At 41.8% G+C, this 22,028-nt stretch overlaps 1 protein-coding gene across 1 annotated transcript in view; it reads right to left on the bottom strand.

Moving 5' to 3' along the window:
- The window catches only part of LOC138075916 (aldehyde oxidase 4-like), a 68,322-nt gene that overhangs the window by 41,748 nt on the left and 4,546 nt on the right, over nt 1-22,028 (bottom strand). The window contains exons 3-11 of the mRNA XM_068968012.1: nt 19,956-20,052; nt 17,393-17,501; nt 13,500-13,626; nt 10,235-10,296; nt 6,659-6,742; nt 5,781-5,861; nt 4,017-4,161; nt 3,676-3,768; nt 37-188 (exon numbers count right to left, since the gene is read on the bottom strand). Coding sequence (XP_068824113.1) covers nt 37-188; nt 3,676-3,768; nt 4,017-4,161; nt 5,781-5,861; nt 6,659-6,742; nt 10,235-10,296; nt 13,500-13,626; nt 17,393-17,501; nt 19,956-20,052 — 950 coding nt within the window. The remainder of the gene's footprint in view (nt 1-36; nt 189-3,675; nt 3,769-4,016; nt 4,162-5,780; nt 5,862-6,658; nt 6,743-10,234; nt 10,297-13,499; nt 13,627-17,392; nt 17,502-19,955; nt 20,053-22,028) is intronic.

The raw sequence follows: 22,028 nt of genomic DNA, 5'->3' as shown, positions 1-22,028 counted from the left end.
ACACAGTCTTATCTCATACGACACTAGAGCACGTACCGCCATGTTCCTAATCTGGGCTCCAGCAAGTGTTCTCAGGTGCTTCAGGAGAGCATGGCAGGTCTTGGTCTTCTCCTTTGGTTGTTCAGAAACAATGAAACGTAAGGCATCATTCAACTGGGCCAGGCTGTATCCTGCGCCTATCGTCACCCCTGAAAGTAAGACATGGAATTTAAACTTAAAGTGGAAGGTAACAAGACGCATGGGCTGCTTGGAAACACTCTTTCAAATATATCTTCTCTTTTCATATAAACTTAGAAGGACAGAAACAAAGATAAAGGTATTTTGGCAATTTGCTTTATTCTTAAATATTAAGTACAAAAGCTTTTTCTCATTCATGTGCACAGTTATATCCACCTTACATTTTAGGACACCTCAACCATAGATATCTGAAATACACTACCTTGTTCATTCCCAGGGTAGTGCTGTCCTGAACAGATGGATCAAATGTGAAAATTTCAACCAAGATCCTGTAAGATTTTTAGAAGATCATTACACTTGAGTGGAAGTTGACTTCCAAATCTGCATTGCCCATTTGCCCTTTTTCCAAACCACCTCTTCCTGTTGTTCCTTTATCATAACAAGAAGAGACACCTGCCTGAAGCTTGGCTTAGTTCTATTTGCCTGTGAGCTTACAGGGAGTATTTTGAGTAGTGATGTCCTCTAGTTCATGCATTCTCAATGGGGGCAATACTGCCACCAAGGCAGTGAAAAAAATCTTATTCTTTTTATTTATAAAGCCCTGATACCCATACAGATATATGGTCTATCTGTGATATTAAAATTTTATGGAGGATGATGAGAGAAAAAAAGTCCATCACTCCTTAGAGTGAGAAATAATGAAAAGGTTGAGAAATACTGACTTAATTTTACAGGTTCTACCACCCAGTTCCTCCATCTCTACCGCACCCTAACCACATCACTTCCTTCTAGCCCTTCCCCATACAGCCTGATCTTTCCTTGCTCCATCTCCTTCTGTGGGTCCATTAATATGGACTTTCCAACAAGCAAAAAAAATAAGAAAAGAATGAGCAGACTAAGATGGGAAGATCAGAGGGGAAAGCAGATAATTCTCCATTTGATTTCTGTTTATATATCTGAGATTTACTCAGATGCATGATTTTTATCAAGACCATCCCCAAGAAAAAGAAATGCAAAAAGCAAAATGGCTGTCTGAGGAGGCCTTACAAATAGCTGTGAAAAGAAGAGAGGCGAAAAGCAAAAAAGAAAAGGAAAGATACACCCATTTGAATGCAGAGTTCCAAAGAATAGCAAGGAGAGATAAGAAAGCCTTCCTCAGTGATCAATGCAAAGAAACAGAGGAAAACAATAGAATGGGAGAGACTAGAGATGTCTTCAAGAAAATGAGCGATACCAAGAGAACATTTCATGCAAAGATGGGCTCAGTAAAGGACAGAAATGGTATGGACCTGACAGAAGCAGAAGATATTAAGAAGAGGTGGCAAGAATACACAAAAGAACTGTACAAAAAAGATCTTCACGACCCAGATAATCATGATAGTGTGATCACTCACACTCACCTAGAGCCAGACATCCTGGAATGCAAAGTCAAGTGGGCCTTAGGAAGCATCACTATGAACAAAGCTAGTGGAGGTGATGGAATTCCAGTTGAGGTATTTCAAATCCTAAAAGATGATTCTGTTAAAGTGCTGCACTCAATATGCCAGCAAATTTGGAAAACTCAGCAGTGGCCACAGGACTGGAAAAGGTCCGTTTTCATTCCAATCCCAAAGAAAGGCAATGCCAAAGAATGCTCAAACTACCACACAATTGCACTCATTGCACACACTAGTAAAGTAACGTCAAAATTCTCAAAGCCAGGCTTCAGCAATATGCAAACTATGAACTTCCAGATGTTCAAGCTGGTTTTAGAAAAGGCAGAGGAACCAGAGATCAAATTGCCAACATCCACTGGATCATGGAAAAAGCAAGAGAGTTCCAGAAAAACATCTACTTCTGCTTTATTGACTATGCCAAAGCCTTTGACTGTGTGGATCACAATAAACTGTGGAAAATTCTGAAAGAGGAAGCACAAGCTGGAATCAAGATTGTCAGGAGAAGTATCACTAACCTCAGATAGGCAGATGACACCACCCTTATGGCAGAAAGTGAAGAAGAACTAAAGAGCCTCTTGATGAAAATGAAAGTGGAGAGTGAAAAAGTTGGCTTAAAGCTCAACATTCAGAAAACAAAGATCATAGCATCCGGTCCCATCACTTCATGGCAAATAGATGGGGAAACAGTGGGAACAGTGGCCGACTTTATTTTTCTGGGCTCGAAAATCACTGCAGATGGTGACTGCAGGCGTGAAATTAAAAGACACTTACTCCTTGGAAGGAAAGTTATGACCAACCTAGACAGCATATTAAAAAGCAGAGACATTTCTTTGTCAACAAAGGTCCATCTAGTCAAGGCTATGGTTTTTCCAGTAGTCATATATAGATGTGAGAGTTTGACTATAAAGGAAGCTGAGTGCTGAAGAATTGATGAATTGATGCTTTTGAACTGTGCTGTTGGAGAAGACTCTTGAGAGTCCCTTGGACTGCAAGGAGATCCAACCAGTCCATCCTAAAGGAGATCAGTCCTGGGTGTTCATTGGAAGGACTGATGTTGAAGCTGAAACTCCAATACTTTGGCCACCCAGTGTGAAGAGCTGACTCATTTGAAAATACCCTGATGCTGGGAAAGATTTGAGGGCAGGAGGAAAAGGGAATGACAGAAGATGAGATGGTTGGATGGCATCACCGACTCAATGGACATGGGTTTAGGTAGTCTCTGGGAGCTGGTGATGTACAGGGAGTCCTGGCATGCAGCGGTTCATGGGGTTGCAAAGAGTCGGACACGACTGAGTGACTGAACTGAACTGATGGTTTATATCCATTCACATGATGAGTTTGAGTAGTAAACAGCGGTACATGTGTCTCAGATAGCCTTATTTGGTGCATGATGAAGAAGGAATATTTGACTTGGAGTAAGAAGACTTAGGATCTAGTCCTGACTTGACCATGTGTTAGGTGTGTGGTGTTCAGCAGTTACTTAAGCCTTTTGATCCAGTATGTTCTTTAGGAGAATGGGGATTTCAAGACTACCTGCTGTGTCTACCTCCCAGGGTTGTAATGAGGATCAAAACAAATAAGAGATGTGAGAACCCTTAGTAAATTGTGAAGACTGTAAAAATAATTAAGGTTGTTGTTTACAGTTAAATTTTCAAATCTTATGGCCCAGATCTTTTCTCTTTTGGATGAGTGTGCACATATATAGGATATGCCTCAAGCAAATTTGTGAATCAGAGAGTAATATCAGGCAAGAACCTTTCCTACTGGCCAAATAATGTCTTAAGTCTTCTTATTCAGTCACTCTCTCTCTACTTGGCTGAGCTGTGTGCCATCCTCCTGCCATCACGGCTTCCATGACAATGTAGTCCATGGTGACACAGCCGGGTGGGCAGTTTGATAAAGCTCATAGAAGACTCACATAGATGCTCAATAAATATTTCTGAAAGAGTAAATGAGGTCAGCTATTCTATGAAGATCTCAAATTAGTCCAGTTTTTGTAATTGATTAACAGCCCACTAGCAGCCAATGGTTACATTTTATGTGAAAAAAAAAAGGTACGTACCATCATCTGTGCTATTCACGAAATATAGTTCTTGAAGCCCAAGTGGAGATATAAAAACTGGATGGAATTCATCTCTGAATTTAATGCTGGGTCCTTAAGGAGAAAAACATGTAAAGCAATTAGAAAAGAAAGACAGTGGATACTAATATATGTGGCTTGCTGATAATTCAAAGTGAAAATTACACGGCAACTCATTTGCAAAAGAAAACAACACAACATTCTAAAGGATCATAGGCACTCACTAATAAAAGTGAATTGCATTTATGCAGAGTTGTAAAAGAGACACATGTTTGAGTTACCCCCAATCTAGACTAAGAAAAACATGTCCCTAGACCACCTACCCACTGCAGTGTTCCCCATGATGATGGGGGCTTCAGGGAACCTGGTTTTCAGCTCCAGAAGGTCATTCAAGTTTACAGGAGTGATCCAGGTGGTCCTCTTCCCTCGGAACGTCAGTCTTCTTTTGTTCGGGTCTTCTGCCATTCTCTATAGGGAAGCAAAGCCAATAGACTTCCAAGCAATGCCCTGGGTGTCTAAGTAGCCTGCTGATCATTTTAGCTTTTTGAGACAACCTGACTTCTAGGGATCAGGAGAAGGTGGCCTTGTTTGAGGCTATCTGGATTGAGAAGATCTGTATTAGCACCACTGAATAACTCTCATAGTGGGTGTCTATGCATCAACAGCTGCATATGGAGCAGAGCAGACTCTACATTTGTGAAGTGACTACACAGAGAGGAGGCAGCAGGGCAGCTTGAAGGTACCTTAGCCTGGAATTAAAGGGCTAGGCTTCTTGCTCTAATTCTGCCGTAATGGTGACTCACAGAGGCCCCACCTTTGGAGATTAGATTCTTTGGAGATTAGATTCTTCAGTAGGACAGAAATTGCTTATTAGCAATATTATCCTTGGGAAAAAAATCCCTTAAATCATTCATTTGGTAGAGTATAAGTGGATACTTTTACAACTTTGTACATATATATAATATTAGAATACATATCAAATATACTAATATATTTAAAATGTCTATCTTTATCTACATATCTACATCTACAAATAATCCTTAAATACGAGGTGTGTCCAGGTTCTCATGCTCTGAGGGGTGTGTATGTGAGGCAGGCGGGGACCTGGGACCTTTTGCTGGAGTGCTGTAATGCTTGCACCTGGATCTCTCCTTGAGTAATGAAACACAAGGAAACTGTATGGGGCAAAAGCAACTACGTGCATGCGCAACTGAGGCAAATTCTGAACAAATAATACAAAGAGACCAAAAAACCCAGCTGCCGCTTTTGAAGAGCCCAGAGAAAAAGCAGGGTACTGCGCACAGCCCCCTGCACACGACATCACCTAAGGGGTGGGCAAACCATTTAAGCCATCCCTTCGGGTTGACCCCTGGACACACCCCTACCTTCACCCCATATAAGGAACAAGCTCACCCCCTAAATCAGGGAGCAAGCAAGCAGAGAGCAGACCTGTTGTGTGTTTTGACTCCCCCATGCTGCAGCAGGGGCCCTAGTAAATGTTTACCTGAATTTCTTGTCTGGCCTCTGATAGATTTCTACTGATTAAGGAGGCCATGAACCCTGGTTGGAAACACAGGGACTGAAGCCTTCTGAGAAGCCAGTAGAATCATGGTCCTCACTTCATGCTCTCTCCAGGACAGAGCCATGGTATAGAATGATGGGCATACGACACTATTTGTGTTATTCTCTTTCTCCCCACTGAGTTGAGAACACAGAGGTTAAGAGTAGCAATAATGAAACTCCATTATAATAAGTATCATCTGATTTTTACTTTACTAGTTTTATAAAATGCCTTTGACGCATCTCACTGTGTAGCTCTGTGACCTTGGTTAAGTCACCTACACTCTCTGAGCTCAGGATCTTCAATGGAGGGGTAGACCCAAGCACCCCTGTGGTCCTGGCAGCACCACTTTCCTAAGCTGTCTGTTTATACTATTCACAGTGGAGCTGAACATGTTTCTAAAAATGGGTTATCGTGTTGGACACACTCCCAACTTTTAGGATCTAAAACTCAGTAGTCCCATAGTGTAAGGCAAAATGCTTAAACCACATCATGTTATAAGACAACAAAAAGTAAAGTATCTTACTATCAGTTCAGGAGGGAATATAGGTTCCTGGGTTGGATCGAAGGGCTGGAATTCATCTTCGTCGTACAGTTTGGTACACATCTCAACAAAACAAAACACAACACAGATGGAACTTGAGAGATGTATAGGAGTCTCTCAGTGTGAAACTTCAGAGTCAGAGCCTGCATCTGACATTCTGTATATAAAATAGAAGCGCCAGAGCCACAGGGCAGCCCTAGCAGAATTCTTCCCACCCTCAGAGGACACTGATGGTTTCCCTGGCAGATCTGCTGGGCCCTGCTTCCTCTTTTGGTGTCAGGAATGGGATTTGAAGCTTCTGTCTGGGTCTCAGGTATCACTGGCAGGTGTTTACTTGCCATAGGCATGAAGATGTGTCCCTGCTTTCATCCCTTGTAGTGCTTGTTGGGGGGTGACAGAGGGGGTAAGCCAAGATTAAGGCACAGAAGTTTGTAGTGCTTCTGAAGGGAAATAGTCTTCTGTAGTGACTAGCCTCATGAAAGTCTATGCACGTGTGCTGTCCGACTCTGTGTGACCCCATAGACTGTAGCCCACCAGGTTCCTCTGTCCATGGAATTTTCTAGGCAAGAATACTGGAGTCGGTTGCCATTTCCTCCTCCAGGGGATCTTCCTGACCCAGGGACTGAACCCACGTCTCTTACATCTCCTGAATTGCAGTTGGATTCTTTTACCACTGTGCCACCTGGGAAGCCCCTCATGAAAGTCACGGGCTTGCTAATCTGGGGGGCTTTTAAAGGCTGTTTATGCCTTGAATTCACTAACTTTACATTTTATTCACTGAAAAGAACAGAATGATAAAAATGGATTGATGTGGGCATTTTTCAGTCAATTCCAACTTAAGGAGAATAATAGATACTTACTTTTTCCTGTCTACTTGTGAAAGACTTCTCTTCTTTATCCATGCAGCATTTTCCTGATCCTTTCATTTGACAAACAGTTGATTCCTTAGGAAGTAATACAGTTTATAACAAATCCATTGGTTGATTTTTAAACACCAACCTGAGCACCCGGCAGTGCCCAGGCCCCAGAGGAGCTATGGAAGAAGTAACAGAACCCATTCTGGCCCTCAGTGAAGCGAAAGTCACTCAGTCGCATCCGACTCTTTGTGAACCTATGGATTATAGTCCACGGAATTCTCCAGGCCAGAATATGGGAGTGGGTAGCTCTTCCCTTCTTCAGCAGATCTTCCCAACCCAGGGATTGAACCCAGGTCTTCCACATTGCAGGCAGATTCTTTACCAGCTGAGCCACCAGGGAAGCCCAAGAATACTGGAGTGGGTAGCCTATCCTTTCTCCAGGGGATCTTCCTAACCCAGGAATTGAACTGGGGCCTCCTACATTGTAGGCAGATTCTTTACCAGCTTAGCTACCAGGGACGCTCATGGACTCTGTAATGGGGTGGGACAGAGTATAAGCTATTCCATTACTGAAGGATCAGAGAAAATGCAGGGAGTGTGCAACCATGTTCCTGCTGCTGCTGCTGCTACTAAGTCGCTTCAGTCATGTCTGACTCTGTGCAACCCCATAGATAGCACCCCACCAGGCTCCCCTGTCCCTGGGATTCTCCAGGCAAGAACACTGGAGTGGGTTGCCATTTCCTTCTCCAATGCATGAAAGTGAAAAGTGAAAGTGAAGTCGCTCAGTCATGTCCGACTCTTTGCGATCCCGTGGACTGCAGCCTACCAGGCTCCTCCATCCATGGGATTTTCCAGGCAAGAGTACTGGAGTGGGGTGCCATCGCCTTCTCTGCATGTTCCTGCTGCTGCTGCTGCTAAGTTGCTTCAGTCATGTCCAACTCCGTGTGACCCCATAGACGGCAGCCCACCAGGCTCCCCTGTCCCTGAGATTCTCCAGGCAACAGCACAGGAGTGGGTTGCTGCTAGGGTCTTATAAATGGTTCTGCTTGAGTTTCAGGGGAAGATGAAGGCAGTTAGAGGAAGGTAGGTCACTTCTTCAGTAGGAAGCGAGGTCAAAGGAGTATAGTCACAAGGTGGTAATTAGAAAGACAAACAGCTGGCTTTTCATCAGAAGAGTGATGCATGTGTAATTTCTAATGAAGTTCTGGGAGGAGATGATGCATGTGTATTTTTTAATGAAGTCCTGGGAGGACAAACTGCCTTTAAGATGTCCTGTATACAAATATAAATAGACTGAAAAACCTGAGTTTCTTTGAATGTTTTTGGAGCTATTCCAAAATATTTGGAGAATGCAAGTCCCCAAACATCTTGCCATAATTTTCAGGACATTTCATGAAGACCCAAAGTAGTGTTTTTGGCCTGAATTCTCTGGTCAGTTCCTGCAACTCTCAGACAAATCATCATTCCTGTTTGCCGTTTTCACATGCAGACACAGCCTAAGGGTCTGTGGTGGTCTGGAGACCTATGGTTTGGCTTTATACGTGGAATCAAATAGACCTGGGTCCTAGTTCCTGCTTTCACACATACTAGCTGGATTGAGTTTGTTAAATTAGGAAAATAAAACCCGTCCCAAAAGGTTTGTCAGATTTAAATATGTGACAGGTGTGCACAGTATCTGACACATAGAAAGCACCGCAGGAATGGTGGTGGTATTCTCACTCATAAGGTAACTGTCCAGAGTTAAGAAGGGATTTGGACTTTGCGACAACATCATGCATGATAAAGGGACCAGCTAGTGGCTGAATGTGGGGACCCTGAGTGACTGTGACAAAATATGTCCGCCTTTGTATGTATTTTGCCTCCAGGAAAAAAGTAGTAGATTGAATCATACGAAATTGCTGTTCTTATGAGTCAAAATGGCCACACATATAGCACAACAGAAAACATATCTTGCTACTGCTGCTGCTGCAGCTAAGTCGCTTCAGTCGTGTCCAAGTCTGTGCGACCCCATAGATGGCAGCCCATCAGGCTCCCCCGTCCCTGGGATTCTCCAGGCAAGAACACTGGAGTGGGTTGCCATTTCCTTCTCCAACGCATGAAAGTGAAAAGTGAACGTGAAGTCATTCAGTCATGTCCGACTCTTACTCAGGATTTAAAATAAGCTAGCCTGTAGTTTGGAAATCTTTTTGAAATTCTTCGTTTCTGGTCTAAACAAAGATTTCTTTCAGACGTTTTAGTATTTGGAATGAACTTTCACCCTTTGAGTTGGTTTTGGTCAATCAAAATTATATAAAAATAATTTTTACCATAAAAATGGGTGATGAAAAACACAACTGAATACTTGTCATGATGAGGTCTAGTCTTGATATTTCACTTTATGAAAACTAGATCTATCTCAAGGCATCACCCTCCTCCAGGCCATATACTAAATCATTCTTTTGCAACTTCCTTCAACCTATTTGATTCCTTGATCTCTCAGTTTGGAAGCTGATTTGGATTTCTTTCTCACTGCCTCCTTTATCATCTAGAGGTTATGAGTTTGGCAATCCTCTTCCTGAAAGTTACCATTTTGGGCCCATATCTGCCACACTGGTTTAGGTCCTCATTCCCTCATGCATGGGATAGTGCACTCGTCCACGCCCTCATCCCCATCCTCTCTTTCCAGGCTTATTCTTCTTATGGACAGGTGCCAAGAATTTTGAAATATTGTTCTTGTGTGACTTCTAGCTTGAGAATAAACAATGACTATATAGTAGGTATCAGCTTGGAGCCTAAATTCCTTAGTGCTTCAGCCACATCAATTTCTTAGTTGAACTTTGGACATTCTTTCTTTTTTCTACTTCCATACATTTTCTTACTGGAAATTTTCTAACGGCCTCTCTTTACCCATCCATTAATATCACTTCCTTTAAGACCTGGCTCATAACTCTCCTTCTCCAATAGGTCTCCTCTGTGTCTTCCCTCCCTACTCATTGATTCTGTTTAATCCGTATTCCTGTAAAGTTTATTTACAAGGTAGAGAGGCTATGCTGTTGTGCTGTGCTGTGCTCAGTCGTGTCCGACTCTTCGTGACTCAGTGGACTATAGCACACCAGGCTCCTCTGTCCATGGGATTTTCCTGGCAAGGGCACTGCAGTTAGTAGCCATTTTTCTACTCCAGGGGGTCTTCCCAACCTAGGGATGGAGCCCAAGGCTCCTAAATCTCCTGCATTGGTAGGCAGATGCTTTTCCACTGTGCCACCTGGGAAGCCTGCTAGAGAGGATATATTGAGCTTTTACTATCTTGCTTTTCAACTACGTGTTTATTGTTTTTTAATCTATATATTTCACTTTCTTCTATAGGCTTTGCAATTCTTGAAGTCATGGACCACATACTTCTAAAGACAGTGCCTAATTTAGGGCTGTAAACAAGATAGATATTAAAGATGCATTTTTAAAAACAACAATAGTGGCATTTAACAACTTTCAGTGGATAGAAAGCACAACATTTTAGAGATAACTGAATGCAATAGACGGTTTTACACAAAGGTTTCTTAATATGTTAAATCAACTGAAAAGATATTTTTTATCATAACTTACCGCACAGAAAGTTTTTCCACTTTCTACAATTGGTCGGTATCCAGTACAGCGGCACAAATTACCTGAAGGAGAAATTGATGTTTAAGGAATGATAGAGATATATTGCATAGTTGTGCTTTTTTTCAGTGGAATAGCTATACTAGTAGTTTTTCAGTTCTTACTTTCTGTTTCTCAAACCAACAAAATGGCTTTTTGAAACAGAAATGCCCTTCAAAACTAGAGTACACTTGTGATTACAGTTTTATCCTGAAATATCACAGAGATCTCTATAGTTTTTTCCCCTCCTACATTATTTCCCACCCCTGCCCTGACTCATGTAACGTGTGACCACTGTCCCCCATAACATCTCACACGGGCCCCTTTGTTAAGCTTCTCTCATGTAATCTCTTCTGCCTCAAATGTCCTCTTGGGGAGAGTGTGTCCATTTATCAGGGCCACAGCCCCCCTCCTCCATGGAGTCTGCTCTAACACCCCAGCCAGAGCCGTACACTCATTGTCTGGATCCTCCCCCAGGTCTATCGCTGACCATGGTGGAGTAGGGTCATTTACGTGCATGCCTCATTTCCTTCATTGGCTCTTAAGCTCATGGAGAAAGCAAAGACAGTCTTAGATGTTCTCAAATCCTCCCAGTATAGCGAAGTAGATGTTCAATAAGTACCGGGTATTGTTTTAATTAGTCATTTCAAAATATGGTAGAAACGGAGATGAAACCACTGTAAAAAAAGTATATTCAAATTTTGAAGCCAGTATAAATGATATTTATAAAGAGGTTTTAGTAATATGGGAAAATTCTTATGTTGTATAGTTAAAAACTGTATATGTAATATGCAATTGTATACATAATAGTCACAAGTATTTAAAATAAGCCTACAAAAACTATGTACAGAAGAGACTGATAGAGAAGCATCTTGACTGTGGTTGTCTTCTAGGAGCAGAAATATACATGAGTTTTTCCCTTATCTTTTCTTTTTTTTTCATTTTTCATAATAGAAATACATCATTTTTATGTTAGAAATAAATTTAAGATTATTATGTTCAAATACAGTTTAAAAATTTCAGAAGCAATGTATGTATGTGAACTGGACAGGTTTAGTTAGCTAGAAGCAAAGTGTTATTTGGAAACTTGTTGCCAGTGAGTCACGTGGAAAAACTGGATAATAGGTTTACTTTTCTTTTTTTATTTGAGCAGGAATTGTTTAGAAAGAAACTACATGCACAAGGATGGATTTAGATTCCATATTTTATCTTTCTTTTTGCTAAGAAGAAAGAATACAGGAGTTTGTGAGTTACAAACCTCTCTTTGGCATAGAAAAAAGGAGTTGAAATACCTAGAACATACCTATAAGGGATGAAATTGAACTATTTAAGAGTGAAAGGACAATTTCTCATTGATAAACAGTGAGAAAGCATTAAAAGCTGCTGCTGCTGCTAAGTCACTTCAGTCGTGTCCAACTCTGTGTGACCCCATAGATGGCAGCCCACCAGGCTCCTCTGTCCCTGGGATTCTCCAGCTAAGAACACTGGAGTGGGTTGCCATTTCCTTCTCCAATGCATGAAGTGAAAAGTGAAAGGGAAGTCACTCAGTAGTGTCCAACCTTTAGCAACCCCATGGACTGCAGCCTACCAGGCTCCTCCGTCCATGGGATTTTCCAGAGTGGGGTGCCATTGCCTTCTCCAAAAGCTAGAGAGAGCTATATCAAAGCTTTTAGTTTTGTTTGCCACATAATCAGAAGCGCTAGTAAAAGCCCACCAAGGGAAACTAATAGCACCCATTACAGAAAATTTTCTGATTCTAAGGGAGAAAAATATGGAAATTCAAAATTTTTCTTTTCTTAGTCTTGAAGAAAATACAAGATTAAATGAAGTGGTCATTTGTATCAGCTGATCATTATAGAAGGTATGTGTCATGTCTAATTGCATTCCTTTTGAGTTTTTATTTGATCAGTTTTCTTAAAATATGAACATAAAGGTTATCAGTGTGCCTAGCATTTATAATTCCAGAAAGAGATCAAGTAAATGAAGTGTGAAACAAAATTACTCTCGAAGTTATCCACACCTAGAATAAAGTTATCTTTATAATTTAGCCAAACTTTACAATGCCATCTCCTGGTGGTTAAGTGAGTTATATAGGACACGACTGAGCGACTGAACTGAACTGAACTGAGGCATAGAATCTGTGAGGAAATAATTCATGTTTATAAGACTGTCTGTGCATGTTCAAAGAAACATACAAAAAGTAAGGCAAATCAGAAGACCTTTACTTTTTAAAGCTCTAAATATCTCATTAGTGTAGGTTATTTTATAAAACGAAGATCATCTGTTATTCAGGTTTAGTTAAAATTATAATTGAAATCATTGGCCAAAATTCTTATAATACTTAATGAGAAACTGAAAAATGTTGAATGTAGAAGTTGATGAGAGATAAGGGAAAATATTAGTGAATATTTATATTCTAGATACCATACAACTTAAGTTGAAATTTTACTTTGTTTTAGTATGTATCTTTTTATCATAAAACTGAATTTTTGTGTAGGTTTGTTTACTGAAAGGGATAAAGAGTTTTCTTATAACGTTTAGAAGTTTGCTTCCACAGCTTTCTTCAAAGAACTAGTAACTGCTTACCTTGAACCTAGTATGTTTATTGAAACTATATTTGATAAAATGCTTTTTTGGGGTAGTAAATCATGTCTGTTCACTTAAATTCGATAGCTATTTTGTCATAGGAGATTGAGTTGCTTACCAAGCTTATCTGTAATAACTAATTCCTGTTTATGGGCTTCTAGATCTTGTAATGAACCCAACCAGAACAGAAAAAGTTAAAATTTCTGAAATCTATTCTCTTTGTAAAATTAATTTTAGTAAGTAGAGTTAATGAATGATTTTAACAGATTGATTTAAAAATAAACCAAAAAATCTCATTCTTGTACACTACCCAGATTTCCACATTTGGAAACTATTGTATTAAAAATGTTAGAAACAGCAGATTTGAATGCTTTTGCAGAGTGACTACAGGCTCCATTAAAGGAGAAAGGTTTGTAATGAAACAATATTACCCCAATTCTTGGCACCAATGCTAACCAATGAAGGCAGCCCTTCCTAGAGAGGACTGAGGTCAAGGTGAGGGCTAACGGGGCTACTTGTTGACCAGGTGCCTGGAACCCCAAAGCTGCGCTACAGCTTCTCTCCACCACCTGGGGCCTTCTTCCCTCCTTCCTTGGGCACCTCCCTCTGGAAGTCCTGCCTGCGGAGGGCTGAGAAACCTCACCTCCAAGAGCTTCAGTTATCTGCTCAGGGGTGGGCTCCGGGTGGTTCCTCAGCAGTGTGTAGATGGACATCACCATTCCTGGGCTGCAGAAGCCACACTGTGTCCCATGACACTTGGCAAGTCTTTCCTGGGGGAAAAATGGTACATTACTTCTACTTTAAACCTCTCACTTCCCTCCCTTGTATACCAGATAGGAGTAAAGCTTATATATTTAACTTTCTAGAAATAACTGCAGAGTGGAAAATGTCATTCTGGAAGAATATTTCTATTTCTTGAAATCATATGTTTCCCCCTATCCACTCAAGAAAATACTATTGGCATGTATTAAGTCACTTTACTCCACAGATTCTCTGGTTTCTTTACCTGTGAAATAAGAATATAGTTTAAGTAACGAGTAAAATGCTTTGAAGTCATGTTCATGTGGGTTTTGGTCCTTCCTGTATTCATTAATTGTGGGTCCCTGGATGATTTATTTGACTTCTTTCTTCATCTTTTTCACTTCCTTTTAAAAGGAATTTTTTAAAAAATTGAAGTATAATTGCTTTGGGGGCTTCCTTGGTGGCTCAGTGGTAAAGAATCTGCCTGTCAATGCAGGAGATGCATTTTGATCCTTGGGTCAGGAAGATTCCCTGAAGAAGGAAATGGCAACTCACTCCAGTATCCTTGGCTGGGAAATCTCATGGCCAGAGGAGCCTGGGGCACTGCAGTCCATGGGGTAGCAAGAGAGTTAGACACAGCTTAGGGACTAAACAACAATGTACTGCTTTACAATGTTGTGTTATTGATAGTTTGTGCTGTGCAAGAACGTAAATCAGTATACATATGTCCCCTCCCTCTTGAGCCTCTCTCCCAACCCACCACACATTCCATCACTCCAGGTCACCACAGAGACCCAGCTGAGCTCCCCGTGTTATACAGCAGCTCCCCACTGGCTATTTACTTCACACATTGTTGTCGTTTTAGTTGCTAAATCATGTCCAACTCTTTTGTAATCCCGTGGACAGAGGAGCCTGCCATTTCCTTTTCCGGGGATCTTCCTGACCCAAGGACCGAACCTGTGTCTCCTGCATTGCAGGCAGATTCTTTACTGCTGAGCCACCCAGGAAGCTCCATTTTACACATGGTAGTGTATATATGTCAATAATATTCTCTCAATTCATCCCACCCTCTCCTTCCCACCCTGTGTCCACAAGTTATTCCCATCTTTAAAATTAGAATAATAATGGCACAAGATAACTGAGAGTAAGTGAATGAGTATACACAAATCATTTAACAGTCTCTGGCAAGTAAATTTTATCTTCTTCTTCATTTATATTCTATAATGTTTTATGGATTAAATGACAATCTATATACGATGGCACCCCACTCCAGTACTCTTGCCTGAAAAATCCCATGGATGGAGGAACCTGGTAGACTGCAGTCCATGGGGTCGCTAAGAGCTGGACACGACTGAGCGACTTCCCTTTCACTTCTCACTTTCATGCATTGGAGAAGGAGATGGCAACCCACTCCAGTGTTCTTGTCTGGAGAATCCCAGGGAGGGGGGAGCCTGGTGGGCTGCTGTCTACGGGGTCACACAGAGTCGCACACGACTGAAGTGACTTAGCAACAGCATATACATGCTTTGAAAATTGTGAAGTATAATTTAGAAGTGTTGTGCCATTTACATACTTAAGTTATGCAGTTTCAACTTTATGCATTTAAATACAACAAAACAATAAAAAAGAATGCAAAATAGAAATAGAATGAGAAATGACAATTTACTTTGTCCATTCTATACAAAGACCCAATCCATGAACGGATGGGAAACATGACTCTGTGGCTCCCATTCTGTGTCTCTGTCCCATGTCTTTCTCAATGAGTTGAGGATACTCAGTTCGCTGGCCTGAATGTGATTCAAATGTTTTTAAATAAACATTTTTCAAACAGCATGACCCTTAAGATGGAAGCCAAATACTTCATCTATGGTTCATCTGAAAGGAAAGACATTGTTCTAGTGCTAGAGGAAAATATGGCTGTGTTGGGTTTACTGCTAGAAGGCAAGTTGTTTCAGACGTGTCATACAGACAGACACAGCACATGTGCTGGTAAATATTTAACAACTGGATCTCTGGGAAGACAGTCCTTATTTGTAGCTTCTACTATTTTTGGTAATATAAATATTTCCATGGAGGCTGAGGTTAAACTTCTGATGTGATGTCATTGAATGTGGATACATTTACAAGGTACTTCCACTGTGTAGCTACAATAGACATAAATGGCCTCAAAAGCATAGGTGATAGAAAAATGTAGTGAAATAATTGGGATACAGTAAAAGTTACTATTTATTAACTTTGTTTTTAATATCATTTACCTGCTTTTAAATTTGTATAGTTTAGTTTTTAGTAACAGCTCTGCTTAAAGCTTGGCTCACAAAATCCCTAACATTTACCAAGTGGCTCTCAGTTCAGTTCAGTTCAGTCACTCAGCTGTGTCCGACTCTTTGCGACCCCATGAACCTCAGCAAGCCAGGCCTCCCTGTCCATCACCAACTCCCGGAGATTACCCAAACTTATGTCCATTGAGTCGGTGATGCCATCCAGCCATCTCATCCTCTGTCGTCGGCGTCTCCTCCTGCCCTTAATCTTTCCCAGCAGTAATCCAAGTCTATGCCCTGACCAGTAATGCTGAAGAAGCTGAAGTTGAACTGTTCTATGAAGACCTACAAGACCTTTTAGAACAACCCCAAAAGATGTCCTTTTCATTATAGGGGACTGGAATGCAAAAGTAGGAAGTCAGGAAACACCTGGAGTAACAGGCAAATTTGGCCTTGGAGTACAGAAAGAAGCAGGGCAAAGGCTAATAGAGTTTTGCCAAGAGAATGCACTGGTCATAGTAAATACCCTCTTCCAACAACACAAGAGAAGCGACTCTCACATGCCAGTAAATGCCTGTTCGGGACACTACTGAACTATCACGTATTGTCAGAATTTGGGAGGAAGAAATCTGATAAGCTGCAGCATTAGGTTGCTTCCATAACTGTTAAGATGGTGAGCCAAGAGTGCAGTAAGAGCTTAATAAGATCAAAAAGTCATTAAGTTTACAGTTGAAAGACAAGCACTACCAAAAGTGCTCATAAATGCAACGTATCAACAGAGGAAGCTCTGAGCCTCCATGTTCTAACACAACCTTCTAGGGGAAGAAATTTCCAAGGAGATTATGGCAATCCATAATTTTCTTTCTACACCCTGCTTTTAGAACTTAACCTCCGAAGAAACTCTTGTTCAATAGCACATAAAAGTAATATTGCAGTTTCTTTTAAAAAGTCCTCTGAACATTAGTATCAATAAATACTTCATCATGGTGTTCAGCTTCTCATGAGACATTTCAGGAGTATTTGTAAACAAGGTTAGCTTCTTATTCACAGTTTAGTAATTTTGAAATGTGGTAGACAAGTAGTATCTTCTATAAACTTCTAGTTTCCTATCTCATTTTCTTCTCTTATCAGACTGGGCTGTCCTTGTTTTAGTTTAGGGCAAGATGAGAGTGAGAAGTTAAGATATATTAAAATTATGAAGATGAAGAAATCTTGGTTTATACACAAATCTCTCTTTTTTTTTTTAATTTTATTTTATTTTTGGCATTTTATTTTGGGATCTTAGTTCCCCCACCAGGGATGGAACCTGTGTCCCCTGCAGTGGAAGAGTGCAGAATCTTAACCACTGGCCCACCAGGGAAGTCCCTATACACCAAGCTCTGGAAAGATCCCTAGCTATGAAGCACTAAATCCCACAAAATGAGAATTTAAAAGCACACATACAAAAAAATCTCAAAATTGATGACCTAATTGGAGTCCATTAGATTATGGAGGGTGCCGATACCAGCACTGGGTCCCCACCACATTGTACTCTTACCTGCACGGGGTGAATCCTGGTTTTAATGCTTCCTACACCTTCCACAGTGGTGACAGCAGCCCCATACAGAGAGCAGATGGGCACCAGGCAGGCTGTAACTGGATAATGGCTGTGATGGGATTTTGTAAAGAGAACACATTGGAATCACCTGGAGTGGGTAACATAATTCAGGGAGTTATTTCTAGAAAGGGTCTTGAGACTATATTTCCCTGAGAACACAGAGAACACTAGATTAAAAAAACCATAACTTTTTGGAAGTGTTCAAGAAAGGACTTAACATATGGCTGGAGTAGAATGGTAGAGAGAAATGGAAAAAAAGAAAAATGAGTTTTGTGTAGAACCTCCAAGAGACCCTCATTCTCTGTTTATTTTTCTCATTCAGAGAAAAAAGGCTTTTTCTCTTCATAAAATGATACCCCAGTGATTCTCAGCTGTGGGAAGTTTCTAAAAATACAAAAACTCTGGTTGCATGCTAGCCTAATTATTATTATTAGTTTTTGGTCATGCCACACAGTGTGTGGGATCTTAGTTCCCTGGTGTGGGATCGAACCTGGACCCCCTACATTGGAAGCACAGAGTCTTAACCACTGGACTGCCAGGGAAGTCCAAGGCTAGCAATTAAACCAGAATCTTTGGGATGTAATCACTCCATCACTTTTCAAAGCTCCTCAGCTGATTCCAGTGTATGGGCAAGTATGTAAGCAATGAGTTCATGCCCCTGTCTTGACCATCTCTCTCACACTCGAGTCTATTATTGACACAGCAGATGTGGTTACATCAGATTCTCATCTCACTGGTTGGGAATGGGGTCTAGGCTTCATTAATTCAGTTTAGTCTCTCGGAAGAGTGCTTGGTGTACAGAGCAAGAGTGAACCTTGGGTTACTGTGCATTTTTTTGTTGTTGTTATTGTTCTCCAGCTGCCCTCCTCCATTAAGTTTACTTTCTCTTAATGTTATCTCCCTCTTCCTTTTCTCTCAACTTTTCCAGGGCTTGTTGCTTTCTTGTCTTAGCCTTATGCCTCATCCAGGAAATAGAGGCATATTCTCCTGTCACTGCCCAGCCCACCCCTACTCATCTCTAGCTGCAGTCAGCCTCACCCCGAGTCCAGGCCTGGAGGGTGAGGACACCCCACCCCTCCTCCTCCCCTGTGCCCTGAATCCCTTCTATTCTTGTCTTCCCAAGGACTTGCTTCATTATTAATTGCCTTTCTAACCTCTTCCTTTCTAGGGTCTCATTCCTCTAAATTCCCTTGAATTTAGAAGTTAAAGTGTTTTTTTGGGCTAAAAATAAATCCCCAGGCCAATGTCTCTCTCCAGCCCATCTTTCTCCCCTTCTTGGTCAAGTTTCTTCAAAAGCTACCCATGCCTTCCTGGCCCTCCAGCCACTCCTGCGTATCTGGACCTCATCTTCCAGCCCCACAAGTCTGCTGACGGTGCTCTGGGAGCAATCTAATGGCTCTGAGCCATGTCCTGGCGTTTCATACTATTGCACTTCTACCACCTTGGAACTTTCTCTTCTGGATGCTGCTCCTTCATCCCTGGCTACTCCCTCTTGGTCTCCTTTGGGGGGTGTCTTTCTTTGCCCATCTCCCTGTCTCTTGTTCTGCAGTGTCCTGAACGTGGACGCTCTCCTGTGATTCCCACTACATTCTAAACGACCAGGGTTGAAAACTTGCTTTTACCACTAACTGGCCCTCATAACCTTGAAAAGTTAGTTAACCCTCTTTGCCCCCATTTCCTCTTTTTTCAATATGAGTGACAGTCGAGCCTATCTCAAAATTGTTTTGGGGGCCAAATATGATAACATGAAGTAAACTATTTTGAACAGTGCCTAGCATTCAATAAACATTAGCTATTTCTATTGTCATTGTTAGTATCTATGTTGATAACTTCTAATAAACTAGGTCCAGATGAGACCTCTCCTCTGAGTAATAGACCTGTCTGTGTAGATACCTGTGGGCAATCCTTCTTGCATGTCCCATAGTAATTGCAATGCGATTCATCCAAAACTAAACTCACCCCTTTCCTTTCCTCTGCTTCTCCTCTTCCTAATTTGTTAACAGCATAACCCAGAGACTTAAGACAAAAAACTTTGAAATCATGCTTGACAACTCTCCTACCACATGCAATCCTGGAGCAAATTTACATTTTAGGTCAAGGTGACGTTGGCTCAGTCACATAGCACGATGGGACGTCTCACTCAGCCCTTCAGGGGAATAACTCTTCTAGTGTGTGTTAACCTAAACCTTCTGCCAGGACAAGGCATCACTTCTTTGTGTGTAAACCCATTCTTCCCCGGCCCTCAGTCTGAGATCTGCTCAAAAGCAAAGCAAATATCTGTACAGCAAGACAGAGTGGCCCCGAGAGACTGGAACGCAGGACAGATATACCCTGATGGGAAGAAAGTCCATAGGAAAGATCTGGAGCATGGGAAGTCACAGGAGAGCAGGTCCAGAGGCCGTGTGAGTGCAGTGGACACCTGGAGAGAGGAGGGGGGACACAGGGGCAGGAAGTGGAGGTTCTGCATTCTTTCCAGAAGTGCTTGGGCCAGTGCAAAGGATACTGGATCTTCTTAGTCTTTGGGTCGTATCTGGACATCATGACAGTGCAGGCACCGCAGCCTCCACTCCCACAGCCGTATTTGCTGCCAGTGAGGTGGACTGGAAGGAAGGGGGTCAAGGAAAAGAGGGACCCAGGCTCCTTTGCTTTCTATACTTTTCTTCCTCAGATACTCGTAACAAGTGAGTCGTTTTCTGGAGTCTCCTAAGATTTCCTGCTTAAAAGAGCTGTTCCACTTTTTGCACATAAGTGAGCTAATTGATGAAAGGTGAGAAGATATCCCTACACACCCACATCACAGGGCTTTATCTGAAATCCCTGATGCATTTGTGAATGCGGCCTTTTCTGGATTTTAGAAAGACAGTATGGTAGCTCTCCAGTGGGGCGAGGGCAGCACCTTGTAATCCAAAGCTCATGCTTCTAAAGTGAGTCCTCTGGATATTCACACTGAGTGGGACGCATGAAGACTACAAAGAGCCTCATGCCAGTTAGATCAGAGTCTGCATCCACATGAACAGGGAAAAGCCTGTTGAATTCAGAGCTGGGGACAATGGATTCTACATTCGTGTTATGTTATTGCTGTGGAGGTGCTGGGAGGTGGTGCAGGTGTAAAACTTAGAACCCCCCATCAGGAAGCTTAACTTTTCCTGGTTTAGCAATGCAGTGTTTTTATTTTCTTATAGGATTACAAGATTAGAGAATATGAATTGATAACTTGGTTCCTGAACCAGTAATATCAACAAACTCTGTGTACCTCTTCCCTGTAAGACACTGGCATGTTTCCACAAAGAAAGAACAAATAATGTATGTAATCCCTCTGCTTCAGGTGCTATTAGAGTCTACTAGGATTTGCTTGGGACCTCTCTGGGTGAGGTTTAAGAAAGATTTCATGGTGGGTGCAGATTATAATTGGCTTGGGTGGAGGCTGAGAATAATTTCATCTTAGAAATTGCTGCCCGTGAAGCGGTAATAACAGGTCAGGACACCGCAGAGTGGGAAGCTGAGATTCTCTGCAGAGGTTCAGAGGGAGTGGCACCCTGCTTCCTCTGTTCCCTCATCTGAGCCCACTCAGGCAAGCCACGCTTGCTTGCTTCAGGCAGAGTCACGTGGGTGATGCCTTAGTGAGAGTGTACCATTGACCTGAAGGAAAAAGTCAGAGAAACCCCTTCTCTTTGCCTTTGGTGACCTGACATTTTCAAGCAAAGGAATCCAGGAGCCGCCCGACTCAAAGAAGAGTCAAAGTTTGACTGTTCACTCTGTCAGACCTTAAAGCAGCTCTCTGCTTCTTGTTTTAACATTGCCTTGAGTGAAAAGTGAAAGGTTGATTCAACCAGCTGCTTTGCCCTCTGGTTACCAGGCAAGTAGTTTGATGCCTCCTTCCTCCAGGCCCACCAGAAGTACCTGATTCAGGCAGTTTCCTCCATGTTCTGTTGACTCATCCTAAAGCTCTTCGCTAGGTAGGGTGACCAGACAAAATACAGGACACCCAGTTAAATCTGAATTTCAGATAAAAAATGAATTATATTTTAGTGTAAGTATGTCCCATGCATTCAAATTCAAATTTACCTGGGCATACTATATTTCTATATGCTAAAGCTGACAACCCTACATAAGTCAAATACAAAAAATAATATATCAGAAGTTTATTTTTTGGTCCTTTAAGAAAAGAGCTTTCTCAGGGCCCCAAGATACACAGCACTATGGGCATACACAGAAGTTACCCTGAGACTGAATGCTCATGGCCAGCATGTGCAGTTGACCCTGGAATTTCCACTGACCTCTGGTCATTCATCAGTGAGTGATTGTGTCTTGCATGCCAAACTTGACTCTTTGCCTCAAGGATCTCACTCCTCATTCATCTCTTGCTATACCCTCCCACCCCCACCCCCAAAAGCTTTACATCCATTGGAATAAACTGCTTTCAGTTCCTCTAAAGCAATATATGCTCTTGCCTCTGCACCACCCCCATCCCCTACACACCACCAACAAGAATACCCTTTTCCCCAAGAATTCCCCTTTCCCAGCAACTCCTACAACCCTTCTCTCTTCCCTTCCTTCCTCAAGCTGGGTGGGAGTG

Source organism: Capricornis sumatraensis, chromosome 3 (assembly GCF_032405125.1).
Source record: "Capricornis sumatraensis isolate serow.1 chromosome 3, serow.2, whole genome shotgun sequence".
Lineage (NCBI taxonomy): Eukaryota > Metazoa > Chordata > Mammalia > Artiodactyla > Bovidae > Capricornis > Capricornis sumatraensis.
Note: the sequence above shows the minus strand (reverse complement) of the source record. Positions and strands in the feature narration are given on the sequence as shown.